Source organism: Sus scrofa, chromosome X (assembly GCF_000003025.6).
Source record: "Sus scrofa isolate TJ Tabasco breed Duroc chromosome X, Sscrofa11.1, whole genome shotgun sequence".
Classification (NCBI taxonomy): Eukaryota; Metazoa; Chordata; class Mammalia; order Artiodactyla; family Suidae; genus Sus; species Sus scrofa.
In genome coordinates, this window is record NC_010461.5 from 120828976 (window position 1) to 120843236 (window position 14261).

Genomic DNA, 14261 nt, shown 5'->3' on the forward strand with positions numbered 1-14261 from the left:
TGCAGCCTCACAGTGGCTCTGAGGAGGGGCGTTCTTTCATTCTCCCCTTTCAGGGCGGCCTGCAAATACTTTTCAGGAGCAGAACTTGCAACATGCTTCAAAGAAGGATGTTGGGGAATTAAGGGGTGACCCAAGAAATGGAGTTTCCATGATTTGCATCTGGTCCCCCGGCCCCTCTATTAGGTACGATGCTCTCAAGAGAGAAGTGTGGGCTTTCCAAATGTCCAGGTCTAAACAGATACAAACAAGGCAAAAGCCCGTCCTTGGCGACATAGATTTTAGCTGGAGGCACCTCCTCATTGGTCCTGCCCCCCCTGGCTGGGCATGTGTCGAGAGAAGAGTCCCTCGTCCTCTCCCTCCTCCATCTATCACTGTCCTCAGCTCTCACCGCCAAGCTCTCGCTGCTGGACGTTCATGATTCCACCAAGGCCAAGTACTACATAAGCAGGACGTGGCAGTACTGTGTGGCCAGTGTGACTCTGCCATCTCCCCACTGCACGTCAGTGGCGGTTGCCTGAAATAGAGGTGTGCGCTGTCCCCATGTCATGCTTTGGAACACCCCATGGTGGGAGGGCCGAGGTCAACAATGTCTGGTTCCCAGCCGCTACTCCCCAAGGTTTGCCACACACCGAGTTCTCATGATGTGTGTTTTGGGGCTGTGTGCACGTGCCGTGTTTATCCATGTCTAAGGATGTGGCCACGTAAAGCATCTGTTTCCCACTTCCTTTAAAACATGTTCTGGTCTTCCGGTGTCAGCATCCGCCATAAGGTAGGGATACCTTTAATGGAATGGATTCTGCCCAATTAGCTCATGGACTCTTGAGAAGGATCCAAACATAATCTTTTTACATATGTGCGTCTTCATATACACTGGCTAGATAGATCTTTCACCATTTTTAAAAAGGACTTCAAAGATAATCTGTCATAAAAAATTGGTATAAAATGTTTGGCTTTTATGATTTGGGGGGTTGACTTTATTCAAAAGTAAGGATCTTACAGCGGTAGGAAACTTTTAGAGGTTATCTGATGACTCCTCACAATAAAGGGATTAGCTGTTCTCTGCAAATGGAGGTGTAGTTTGCTGCTACAGGTGTCCTGAGAAACAGTTTCCACAACCTGGAGGGTGGGGCTCCGTCAATGATTTCTCTATTTCCTTCCTTAGCTGGAAAGAGCTGAGGCTTAATGAACACTCATCAGCTAAATGGATGAGCCTTTATGGCAACCACATCGAATCGGCTACTGAGCACATATTTGGGGAGTGGATAGCGAGATGAAAGAACAGACGGACAGCTAGCTGCTGGGACATTTTCCGAGATCGCTAAGGCCATTTCCTCCTGTTGCAGACTCGATCCCCTTCTTCTTCGTCCGCCTATGGAGCGCGAGGTCGTCCCCTCGACCGCTCACCCCCGACTCCGAGTGTGAAGGAAGTTATGGCTTCTTCCCTCAGCCCACTCTTCTGGCTGAATCCGCACAGCCTCATTGCCCTTTCCTCACAGGCTCATCTTCCCGGGCCTGGGAGAGACTCGGGGGCTCTCTGATCCCCAAGGGCATCGTAATCCTCTCTCTGTTGCGGGTCCCAGGCCTGGATTTGCAGAGGATTAGTGAGCATTTTGTATCTAAACCTGGATGATGACAGGCAGACTTCATTAGTGGATGAAGAAAACCGTAAGACAATGGAGGGGTTGTTGGGTTTGTGATGAATTTTTTCAGAATCTGGTTTCACCAGTCTTCTGCTCTTCCTTCCCCCAGTTGCCATTTCGAGAACTCACGACGGTGATTAGACGGCATCCGAAAAGGCGGCTACTGCATTTCCCTGTCGGTTAGGGAAAGCACTATGCTTAATCGTTTATTAAGCATTTTCAAATAGCTTCCTCTAAGGACTGGAGGAAGATTTCCTCTCTCCCATATAATTCCATGGCTCCAAAATTGTCCTTTCGCTAGGAAATATTGATTTGCTGTTGTTTAGCTCCCAATGGATTGCTTCTTATCTCCAAGACTGGATTTTTGTTCGAATGAGAGTTGACAGGATTCAGATTTAGCCAAGTGAAGTATGCCAGGGTCGGTAAAATGTTAAAGACTGAGAACAAATGGGATAGCAACCCAGGACATTTCGGGTGAGTTTTGTGAAGAGAACTTATATCGGGAATCAAGACCTTTGCGGAAGACATTTGGAGAGGATAATTATTTAAATGCCCAAGCCTCCTTGCAGAGGGAGGCAATGCATTTCCACGGATTTTTGTTGTACAGGTTAAGTCATAAAACTGGCCCCAAATGGGAAACAGTCCAAAGTTTTAACAGGAAGAGAGGAATTGCATCAGATTTGGTACATCCATATACTGGGCGTTGCTTTTTCCTCTTTGGGCTTTTTTTCAACTTTCTAGTTTTGTTTTACAATGACTGTGTTCCTTTCATACATATTCATGTGATCAGTGAGTGAGTTCTAGCTGGTCTCGGGAACCCCTGACACAGCCACATGTCCTCTAACTCATAGACAGCGTGGGGGGCGGGGGGCAGGTTAGAGTTGAATTGTGAAGACCCCAAATCTATGGCCTGGGAGTTCCCACTGTGGTGTGGTGGGTTAATAGTCCAACTGCAGAAGCTGTGTCTCTGCAGAGGCGCAGGTTCGATCCTGGGTCCGGGAACTTCCACATGCTGCAGGTGTGGCCTTTAAAAAACAAACCAAAAAAACCCTCAAAAACCATGGCCTTGCCTGATGCCTGCCAGCTCTGGTTTGCTGGCTGGCTGGAACTGGCTGTTTTGCTCTTTGGGAGGCAAGGTCTTCCCAGGCTGGCTGAAAGGGGGAACCGGTGCCCCGGACTGGAGCAGGCTCCTGGCCAATTGCTCCTTTCCCCCTTTCCGTGGAGTCACACACAGATCCATTGGCCATAGAGTCTTCGCCAGGCTAGCAGAGCAAAAGTGGGGCCTCGAATTGCGTTTGGTCCCCAGGGTGTTCCGGGTGGTGTTCCTGAACAGCCCACTACGCGGGCTGGTCTGCTCGCTTTTTTAGCTGTTCCGTTTTTGAGTCAATGGACTGAGTTTAATATTACAAAGCGAGTCTTGGCTTCACAGCACAGATGCCTTTGCATGAATGAAAAAGTCAAATCTGGGAGAAGGGAAGACTTGATGGTTTTTGATTTTTCTCTGCTATGTTTTGTTCAAAGCCTGTTTACCTCGGCACATGGAAATCAGATCGTCCCTTACTCATGACCTCTGTAGTGACCACTGCTAAGTCAGTCAGGGTCCCAGCTCCATGCTGAGTATTTGTGGCTTTGTGGGAAGTAAAGCAAAACAATAGGAAATGAGAGGGTTTTCCCCCAATAGCTTGATCTTGATGGGGAGGAAGGAATTGCACCGAAGACCTGACATCGGGCAGGACTTAAAAAATGCACAGGGGGCTTTCCCCATTTTGTGAGAATAGCCTTTGAGGATGAAAAAAGAGAAGAGTCCTCTGTAGCCTTCTCTCGCGTGCACGTGTGTGCACACGTGTGACACCGAGTTTGGAATCCCTCTGGACAGAGGCAGGCAGGTCCCTTCCGCGACATGAGCCAAAGTCCCAGCCTCTACCTGTGCTTCAAGCTGGGCTCTCAACCCCATTCGTTGTCCTCGGTCCACTTCCTCCCCATCCACGCCGCTCAGTTTCCTTCCACTGATCTTCCTGAGTGCTTCCCAAGCGCAGGACGTCTACAGGGAAAACAGCGACATTGTCCTGGCCCTGCGGCAGCTCACAACCCAGTGGAAGAAGATACTGCCAAGCCCCATTTCAGGGACATATGACACAGCCCTGGGATTAGAGGAAACGTCTGGAAGATGAGGCCTCATCTTTGAAGCATGGTTAGAAGTGGATGAGACCAAGGGACCTGCGGAAAGAACAGGGACTAAGAATGAACAGAGTGTGCGATGCGTCAACAGTCAGACCGATGGCCAGCTGAACCATTTATGGGTTATGTGGCCTCGGGCCAATGGCTCCACATCTCTGGGCTTCTTTTCCATCATCTATGAAACAGTGCTAACAGTACCCACCTGCCAGAGATGTCACAAAATCAAAGAAGAAAAGATTATTTTAAAAATCTATGGCAATGATTGGCTCATTCATTCCTCCATTTGAATGATGTTCCGCAGATACTTCGAAGCACCTGCCGCGTGCCAGGTGCCGGGCTGGTTGCTCAGGATACTGCAGCACAGCCTGTGGCCTTGCAAAGCTCCGTATCTGTCTGAGGGGTTTTGTGAGCAGTCGTTGTTTTCTCAGGAGGAGAGCTAGACAGGAGAAAGGCCATGGCAGGGTTGAGGAAGAGTGAGAGGTTTAGGTCAAGTTTACATGTGCTCGGCGGGGGCAGTCGGGAATAAGTGAAGGGAGGTAAGATTGGAGGGGCAGAATGGGGACCCCTCACAGCCTCAATCCTGCTGAAAACATCTTGAAAATCTTCTTCAATATTTATCAATATTTGGGATTGTTCAAGTATTTAAATAAAACCAGAATAGACTGTTTGCTTGTGGGGATAATGGAAGAGACTTAAGTTTAATTTGCACGCGTCACATCTGACCACCCAGATTTCAGACTCTCTGAGATGAGGGACTATGCTTAGTCTTTCCCCTCATTCATATACTAGGGCCTTCTGCAGTGCAGCTCTTCCAGGGCGCTCTGCCGAGTCAGCCCCTGCAGAGGCCTGGCATCTCGCTGCCCTACAGAAGGAGCCTCGGCCTAGAAATTAGAAAACCTAGGTTCCAGCCCTTTGTCTGCCATGCATTTGCTTTGTGACCTTGGGCGAGTCACTTAACTCCTCTATGCCTGTTATGCAACCTGCAAAAGAATGGGTCGCCTCCTTGGCCTCTGGCATCTCGTTTCACATTCCACGATCATCTGACTCCCAGGGTTCATTTCTTTCACTCTCCTGGCCTCTGGCCCCCACATACTGTGTGAGCTGCTGACTGCCTGCAGTTTGGGGAACTGAACTCACACCCATAAAAAACAAGGCATGTTAGCAAGAGTTTTGGTGGTGGTGTCTGATTCCATTGTTGCTACAAAAGGTAGTGAGAGGATAGCCGGAGGATTCTGGTCTCTGTTGGAACCCGTCTGCTCCTTTGCCTTCTCATCGTCCACCCAGTGAGTACTTGGTCCTCGCTGTGCACGACGAAGATGAAGAATGAATCCGCGTCTGACCTGCATTTAAAACACCTGTTAGTATCGTCCTAGAGTGAGTCTAGGCCCTGGCCCGATAAGGCAGTTCCTAGTACCTCTGCCACCTAGAACGTGCTCTGCTTCCTGATTGGAGCACCAGACTTGAATTTGTTAAGATACATCCTTCAGCACGATTGGCATTTGCTTTTTGGGACAGCGATTGTTTGAGCCCCCAGCACTGGGGAGATGGGCATGGAGAAAGAACCCACCAATTAGAAAGATGACAACAGCTGATGGTTCCCACCGCAGTCGGTTTTCCCATACGAAGCTAACATTGCCCAAAAAAAAAAAAAAAAATCTTTCTGCATATGTAAGAGGCTGCGTTTTCAGTCCTGGAATATTCATTCAGTTTTTATGCATCAAATTATGCACATACCAATAATCTTCTGATTTATGGATGCCTGCGATTCGGTTTTGTTTAAATGAGTTCCTTCCACAAGGAACCAGCTTCTGTTTTGAAGAAAGGAAGACACCACACAGGTGAACTTTTCTACAACTGATTTTCTACGCGGAGTTTTCAGGGCGTAATTTAGACATAGCCGTGCGGTTGATGAGCATAGACAGTGTAGGAGGCTACACGGATGCACTTGTGAGAGACTGGAAGCCAGAGGGCAGAAGGAGAGATCCAGGGGTGGGGATTTCAGCTCAGTTTCACATATCTACCCTAAGGCATTAGATGCTGCTAATTCTTCAAAAGCCAAAGATTTGTTTTACAGAAGAAATTCTGATTTGATTAAGATATTGCTTCCAGACCTAATGTTCCTTTAGCAAACCATGCCTACATCCATGATTGGAAATAAACTGCATGTTATCTAAGCATAAAAAAGCCACATGATTTGGAACTATTCTACAGAAGTAACATTTAGTGTAATTACAGTACATTTAGATTAATTATAGCGCCGGTTCCGGGCGCCACGATACTTAAGGTCGTATCAGCATTTTTGCTGTTAACCCTGTGTGGGAGAAGTTTATCCTCTGGCTTCATAGTGTTTATCCTGGAAAAACTGTATCTGGATGGATCCAAACCGAGCTTACCCCACTTTTAGGGTAACTTTAAAAAGAGATGATTTCAGAGGGATTATTCCGGTGAATATTGCTGTTTCTGTGTAGCTGCCCAAAATAGGCAGAGAGTAAATTTCAAAAAATGGCAATGACTGCGATGTTAAATTAGGAACTAGACCTGCTATACATGGCTGTAGGCTTTCTACCATTGACCAGAAAGAGGAAAGTGCTTGGTATTTAATGGCCATGTCCAGAATGGCGGTACCCAGCCAGCCTGGGTTTGGCCCCATTCAAAGTGATGTCTTCAAGGTTGGTAAAGTTAGCAATTTTGTCTTTGTGAGTGACTTCTGCCATCTGTGTCTCGTTCTTTTTGAGTATCATCAAGGGCCTCAGATTTTCATCTCTTGAGGGCAACGGCGGGTTTTTTTATTTATTTATTTTGCTTTCCTGAAATAACCAAGAGTCATTTGGAGCCAGATTTGGTGAGTAAGGAGACTGATACGGTCGAATACACATCTTACTGAAGAATGAAGGAGCTGTGGCTGGAAAATAATGAGCCTCATTTTCATGCCTGGTTCATAACTGTAGCTGAAGGTAATTCCCTCAGAGGAATTCCAAACTCAGTCGAGCAGTGTGTCTCCTTGAACACGGGGTATGGCTTCCTCATGGCGCTGCTTCGAAGGTGCCAGCATTCATTTGAATGTCACAGGTCGGCTAGCTTGTCATCTGAAGAGTCTCATTATTTTATGGTTCTCCTCCATTTAAATAAAAGGAGGTGTCTTAAAAATCCCAAGTGATTGACTGTAATGACACTAAAAATTGTGGTGGCCTGCTGTACACGTTAAAAGAGTTCCTAAAATATATCTGTGCATACATGAATGTGGCATGGTATCGACTGTTTCCCACGAGTCGGGCAGTGTATTTTCTATGCTTGAACTCAGTCACCTCTGATTTTTGGAGACCCTTAGGCACCCATTTTTTTCAGTGGTGCCAGTTGCACCCACAGAGATTAAGTAACTTTCCCAAGGTGCAGGGCTTAGAAAGGGCCAAGCTGGGATTTGAACCCAGGCTCATCTGAGCTTTCACCCTATGGGATGCTTCGCCGTGTTTAACAAACACCTGGGTCTTGGGTCGAGTGACAGATTTCTGGTTCTGAACATTGGAGCCCTGCTTTTGGAGGATGAAGGCAAAAATGGGGACTGTTCAGGCAAGTTTTACAGAGCACGTTGTTGTCAATGAACAAAAGAATCAGGGCAACAGCAGTGAATTTGTCAAGTCCTCACCTGGTTTGATTTTCCTTTTCCCTTTCTCGTTTGCCCTGCTAGATTATATTTTACCTTTTCCTGGTAGAGTCGTGCAGGCGAGTAGCTCTTATCAGGAACAAATGACGCCATAAATCCGGACCGAAATCAATGAGGTTATGAGCTCTAAGAGTGAGAGGCAGTTTTGTGGGCCTAAGTGTTTTCTCTGCTCACCATGCTGTGTCTTTGAGCCAGAGGCTCATTTGCAGAACTATATATAGTGGCTCTGTCACCGAGCTGGGTTCTCAGTGCCCACCTTACCCTCTTAAACAAGAGGAATATTTAGATGAAATAATAGACGGTACATATGCTCTCATGGCTGTCGCCAAACATATAAGGAAAAAAAAAAAAACGGAAAAGGATGTGCCAAACAAAACCACCTCTTGATAATAACACTGTAATGTAAAAATTATAGCCTGGAATTCTTGGAAATGGCTCCATTCCCCCCCGCCCCCTCAGAGAGACTGGCACCAGGTCTTTAGCTTTACTCAGCTAAAGGGAACTTACTTGGCAGTGCCAAGTGCATTCATTTAGTAGAAGGGAGGAAAATAGCAATGGATGCCATTCAGCTTTCGGATGAGTGAGGCTGTGCCATTTTTCTGAAGTATGGACCTCACTTAAAGGAAAGCCATTAGCAGACACCAGGAATCCCAGGCGCTGGGAGGCCAGGGAGCTGGCTGTCCAGTGCTCAGTGCTCAGTGCCTTCCATGTGCTAGATACTAGAAGGGCAGTGGGAGTGGCCAGTGAGGCCGCCACTTGAAGAAGATGGGCGAGGGAGTTCCTGTTGTGGCTCAGCAGAAAGGAATAGGACTAGTATCCATGGATGCGGAGGTTCGATCCCTGGCCTTGCTCAGTGGCTTAAGGATCTGGCGTTGCCATAAGCTGTGGTGTAGGGCACAGAGGCGGCTCAGATCTGGCTACAGCTCCAATTTGACCCCTAGCTTGGGAACCTCCATATGCTGCAGCTGCAGCCTAAAAGGAAAAAAAAAAAAAAAAAAAGGAAGACGAAAATGGGTGAGACTGCATGTTTTAGGTACGTCAGGGAAGTTCCTTTGTCTGCCCTCATCATCTGACAGATCGCCTGGCTGGCTGTGACTGGATCAGGCAGATCAGACACCCCAGCTCAGCATTTCAGGTGGCACCACAAATTCAGTCCTTGAGACAAGTAATATTTTAACGGAGTCTTTGTAAAAGTAAATCAAAATTAATGTAAGAAAAATCTACGATGAAAAAAGATCTAACTTTAAAATGACAGGATCAGTAACGGCACTGTTCTCAGGGGCATTGGCGCTTGAGGCAAAGGGGAAAAATATTGCATGAGTTATGATTTTTTTTTAAATATAGCCTCGACATTCCAACTCGCTTGATGACTGGGTATTTTGGGCACCTCCTGCTCACCCTGAAGCCCAACTCTAATGCCTCTCTCTGGAGTTTTCCCTAATTTCTCTCTCTCCCCCTGCACGGGCTTCTTAGTCAGAATGGATTTTACCTCTGGGCTTCCACAGCGCTTTCTGCAGCTCTCCTGACAGCATTTGCCAGGATAGACTGTAATTATTTGTTTGCAGTATCTGCCTCTTTCAGAAGACTATGGCTTCCTTGAGGATAAAGACCACGTCTCAGGCTCTTTGTATCCACTGTGCCAGCCAGACATTCAGTAGGTACTCAAAAATACTTGCTGGTTGTCCAAAACAACAACTGAGAGGTTGAAGGATTTCAGTAAATAAGTGAACTGAATCTTTGAGTCTTTTAGCACCCCGTTATCTGCGGGGTGACATTTTCCACACTTATTCTGAACTCCACCCCTGGGTCACAGGTCTCCCAGAGAGAAGTGCTTCTAGAGACTCTCCCTCCTGGGCATCAGCAGGGAGTCAGGCTTGGAAGTGGGTGATGATGCCCCTTCGGTGACCCCGTCCGTCCGCTCAGGGAGTTCACTTCCTGGCCTGTGTGAAACCCAAGAAGGATTCGCTCCGAGCTCAGCAGAGTCTGGGGCAGAGACGGGTTTGGCCGGAGGTCAGCTTTCAGGGGCGCTTCCTTCCAGGAGCCCTCCAGGGTTTTCTTCTTGGACTGGGTCCTCCCCCGCCTCTGCCTCAGGACAAGGGGGTGGGGGTGCTTCCTTAACATGCCAGCCAGTGCCTGTGACCCCCCACCCCCCGGCAGGACCGGACCCTCTCGGGGCCATGGAATAGACCGGACACACAGGGATCTCGCCTGGGGGGGCTGTGTGGCGAAGCTATTTGGGGGGCTGCTTTACTTTCTTAGAAAGCCACCTTCTCGAACATTTTTATGACACTGGCTCAATGGTGAGTTGCCCTTAACTAAACTGGTTAACCGTATGGCACCCTACTAACAGAAAAAAAGAGGTGGGGAAAGTTACGCAATATTCATGATCGCTTCAAATCAAAGGTGCAAAAGTCAGTATTGAAATGGCCCCTTGCACATGGAGCTCATATGATTAAAATTCGAGTCCATGAGTTCTAATCCTAGTTGTAGACCCTGGAAATGACTGAGCTAACTTATGGGAAAGCGTTAATGAAAGTGCTGAGTTCCCCACCTCTCGCTATCGTTAATTTTTTTAGCAATTTAAGACAACACGGTAGTGTCAGCACATGACACTGTGGCTCTGTCTACCTGACATTGAACCTGTCTGCCTAACTGATTTATTTTTTGACCACCTTTAATCAATTGGCAGCTTGCTTTGGCATCATGTAGACGTAGCTGGTGGTCTCCTGGGAGCTGTGTATTGATTTAGTGTTAAAGCCATGGCTGCATGGTGAGTAAAAGTCATGCGACCTTAGCGTCAAAACCCATGGAGACCACAGAGACCCACTGCTTAGACTCTTGCCAGGTCCCTCAGGAAAGCGGCACCTTGGTGTCTCCCCTTGGTTCTTTGTCTACCGCAAGCAACTCTCAGAAAGAGGCCAAACCTCCCTCATCTTCACAGGTGACAAGCCACAACAGGCTGTAGTCCTGTCCCCTCGCCTAAAGAGTCAGGAAGACAATCTGGCTCCCATGCTCCCTTCCCTGTCCCAAGCCCTGTGGCAACCAAGGCAACAGACGGGCCAACTCAACCTTTCAAGAAAAAGGAGCCCGAAAATAGCTGCACTCAGGTCAAGGGTGATTTCATTGATATGTCCCAGAAGAGTTGATACCACTCTTCCCCCCTCCCTCCCTCCCCCCTCTCTCTCTCCTCCCCCCCCTTCCCTCCCTTCCTCACTTCTTGCAAGGGGCCTGCTAAAGGCTCTTCTTGAGCTCGGTGCTGAGGGGCCAATAGGGAAACATGCCTGTTTTCACAGAACTTACATTCTAGTCAGAGTAGGCAGATGTGGAAAAATCAACAGACAGTTTCATTTTTGATTGTAGTAAGTGATTTGAGGAACGCCAGATCAGACGGTGTGATGCAGTTACAGAAGCGAAAGAGGCTGACTTTAGCCTCGTTGAGCTGAGATCTAAATGATGAGAAGAAGCTGGTGAGGCGAGGATCTTGGAGAAGCTATTCAAGGGGATGGCCGTGGAATACAAGAGGCCCTGAGGCAGAGACATGCTTGGCTTGTTCAAGGAACAAAACGAGCCTCGGTAAGGGAGGGGTAACCTTATAGAGGCTGAGGTCACGGGGGTAGGTAAGGACCAGATCAGTGGGTACTTCAAGGGCTGAGGGGGGAAAATCGTGATCTGATTTACATGTTACAAGGACGCCTTTGGAGAACCCACCATGGGGAGGTGAAGAAGGAAGCAAGAGAGGCCGGTTGTTGAGCCTGTTGCAGTAGGGCAGATGGCAGATGGTGGTGTGCACGGGATGGAAAGAAGTGAGTGGCTGCAGGAGATATGTTGAGGTGGGGTCAGATGGAGTTGCGCATGGATCCAGTGTGTTCATGTGGTGAGGGGAGGGTGAGCGAAAGGGAGGAATGGGGGGCACGTCCTCTCAATTTTGGTCTTGAGTGGCCAGGCGGAGAGTGGTGCCATTTCTTATGCTTTATGTCTGTGTACCTAGAGTCTGTTGAAGTGGTTTTTCTAAAACAAATGACCAGTCTTACCAAAGAATGATTGAAATTTTGTCTTTGGTGGGACAAGAACAGAATAAAACTGGTTGCTGCAGGCCACTGGGAGCCTTTTACTCTCCATTCCATACACTCACTTGTAAGCTTGCAAACATCTCGGAACTGAATTTCAGCCTGGACTGTCTCCCCAATGAGACTGTGAACGACTTGAGGGTAGACAGGGCAGTCCATCTTGTTCCTTGTGGTGTGTCTAGTGCCAAAATCAGTGTCTAGACCATGACAGGTACTTGGTAAATGCTCGTTGAACAGAAGGGAAGAAAGAAAACTGATCTTCTTTAGAACTTGTCTACCTTTTATTTCCAAAGATTAATGTGAAAATGAAAGGGATACAAATAAGGAAATAAAATGAGGGAATCACTGCAGAGTGGGAAGGAAACCTCAGAAAGGAGAAATTGGATAGGACAAAACAACAAACATGCTATAAATGATATTTCCTCACAGCAGAAAGATTCAATAAATCTGTGGTGGCATTACCTAACTGGCAATATCATAGCATTTAGGACTAAATTTCAACTCTACGTGATCATTTGAATTCAATCCCAAATGTATTTTAAACATGTATTTTGTTCATGTCTAAGACACTTAGGATGACATATATACTATCATTACACTATATTCAGTAACTAATAAAGAAATTATTAAGAAAGTGAGGTCCAAAATGCCTGTGTAATTATAGAGAAGCTGCCTCATTCATTTGATACAATAGAGGTAATGAACTGTCTAGAAGAACTGCCTAGAAGAAAGGTATTTTCCTCCAAAGCATTTGTTAGCTCCTTCTTGATTAGAAAAAACAAGCATCAGCATCACTCATTGTGCTATTTTGGAGGCATCTTGATGTGGCCTCATCTGCCCTGTCTCACCACACCTTCTGCTCTGCCATTTTATACCATTTCGAGTTTGTAATTGCTTATTCTTTAGTCTTTCCTTCCCCAGCTGTACCTTTACTCCTTCTCTTCCAGGGGTCAGGAAGAGATCTCCGTCACCTGCTATCCTTCAGTATTTGGCTCAAGAGCAGCCTCCTTTAAGCAGCTTTCCTGAATTTCTCCAGGCTGAATTTATACTTTCCCTGGTGTTTCCTTTGGTTTTTGTTATGTTCAGAATTATGCTAATGATTGGCCAGAGTCAACAGAAGAATTGGGTCCAAAGTTATTGGAAAAGTACAATTAGAAACCCATGTCAGTCTAGTTAACATGCCTTTGAAGACAGGATGTTAACCCAGAACCTCCATATTCTTTTTTTAAAAGTTTTTTTTTAATGTAATGATTTTTATTTTTTTCCATTATAGCTGGTTTACAGTGTCTGTCAATTTTCTGCTGTACAGCATGGTGACCCAGCTACACATACATGTATAGATTCTCTTTTCTCACGTTATCATGCTTCATCATAAGTGACCAGACATAGTTCCCAGTGCTACACAGCAGGATCTCATTGCTTATCCATTCCAAAGGCAATGGTCTGCATTTATTAACCCCAAATTCCCAAACCATCCCGCGCTCCCTCCTCCTCCCCCTTGAACTTTAAAACATATTTTAATTTTTATTCTCCCTTCTTCCAGTGACCATTTGTTGCATAACAACTATATATTGGGTTCAGAGCTCAACTGTGGAGAATAAAAAGATCTGTAAGACCGTCAGAAGTATAGATTTAAGTACATATGGATGTGTTTATCCATCAGTAAAGTATATAATGCCAACCTTGAAAAAAGAATAGCCATTTACTTTACCAGCAAAATGAATTCATTCAGGAATCACAAAGGGATTGCAGTTGGGGACAAGCAAACTATGGCAAGCCATAAGTAAGTCCAGAGAACAAAGGAAAGGAGCCTTTGTTTATGGAGGAAAGGAGGAAGTTGGAAGGGGCTATGCTGAATAAAATTCGTTGGCACAGAGTAGGAGTTCAGGGTGGTAGCAGCTTCCCAGTGGCTGAATGTTGTGGTTTCTCATTGGCTGGGTTGTTGCTAGGCAAGGAGAAGATGTTTCTTCCTCCTGCTGAGGTATGTAAAGTAAGCTTCTTCCAGGTGAAAAATACAAGGTACACTTCTTGCTGGGGTCTGCAAGTGGCAGAGAGTGGGAGTGCACGAGAGCTCTCCCTTCAGGGCTTCCTGACTCCGTTTTAAATGGAGTGTCCTTTATTTAATTTTACATTTCCCTTTTTTGATCACGATCTTTCCTTTAGAGCATTGCTGATCAACAGTCAGGTTTTGGTGGGTTTGCCCTTTGCTGCTAGGAAGGACCTTTCCTGCTTGTCGTGTCCAATATTTCAGGGAATGTACACAGAATGGAAACCACTGAGGTCACACATGAGTAGCAAGAAAGAGTAGGAGGGTGAACTCTCAGGCACCTCTCACCTAAAGTCTGTATCTTATCAAAATCATAGGTGTTGGAGGTTATCTTGAAGGACTAAGCTAAACATCCCTCTATTTGGTACATCACTTCTGCAGAGATTTAACAGGCAAAAGGTATAAAGTTAAAAATGAGTATGTAAAATAGAATGAAAATTAGCGTGACAGATCCGAGTGGTCCTTTTCCCTAGACCGGAATGTAGCCAGCTGAACAAATCAAAGGACCATGGAGTGTTAGGAGAATTTTTTTGTAACCAGTGTGCTTACTTCCTGATCTTGTGTAGTTGAACTTCTATTTATCCGTGAGCAACCAGTGGTATTTGCGATCACACAAACACCTCCTTGTTCAGCAAGAGCTGTAGCATTGTCGAAAACTGCTTTAGCCA

The 14261-nt window shown here is 46.4% G+C and overlaps 1 protein-coding gene across 9 annotated transcripts in view; it reads left to right on the top strand.

The window, feature by feature from the left end:
• The window catches only part of AFF2 (AF4/FMR2 family member 2), a 486016-nt gene that overhangs the window by 51417 nt on the left and 420338 nt on the right, over nt 1-14261 (top strand). The window contains exon 1 of one of the 9 annotated variants that reach the window (XM_013984020.2): nt 8466-11052. The exons of the other annotated variants lie outside the window; for them this stretch is intronic. Coding sequence (XP_013839474.1) covers nt 11018-11052 — 35 coding nt within the window. The 5' untranslated portion in view covers nt 8466-11017. Of the gene's footprint in view, nt 1-8465; nt 11053-14261 lie in introns of those variants that run through there. 9 annotated transcript variants of the gene reach the window in all.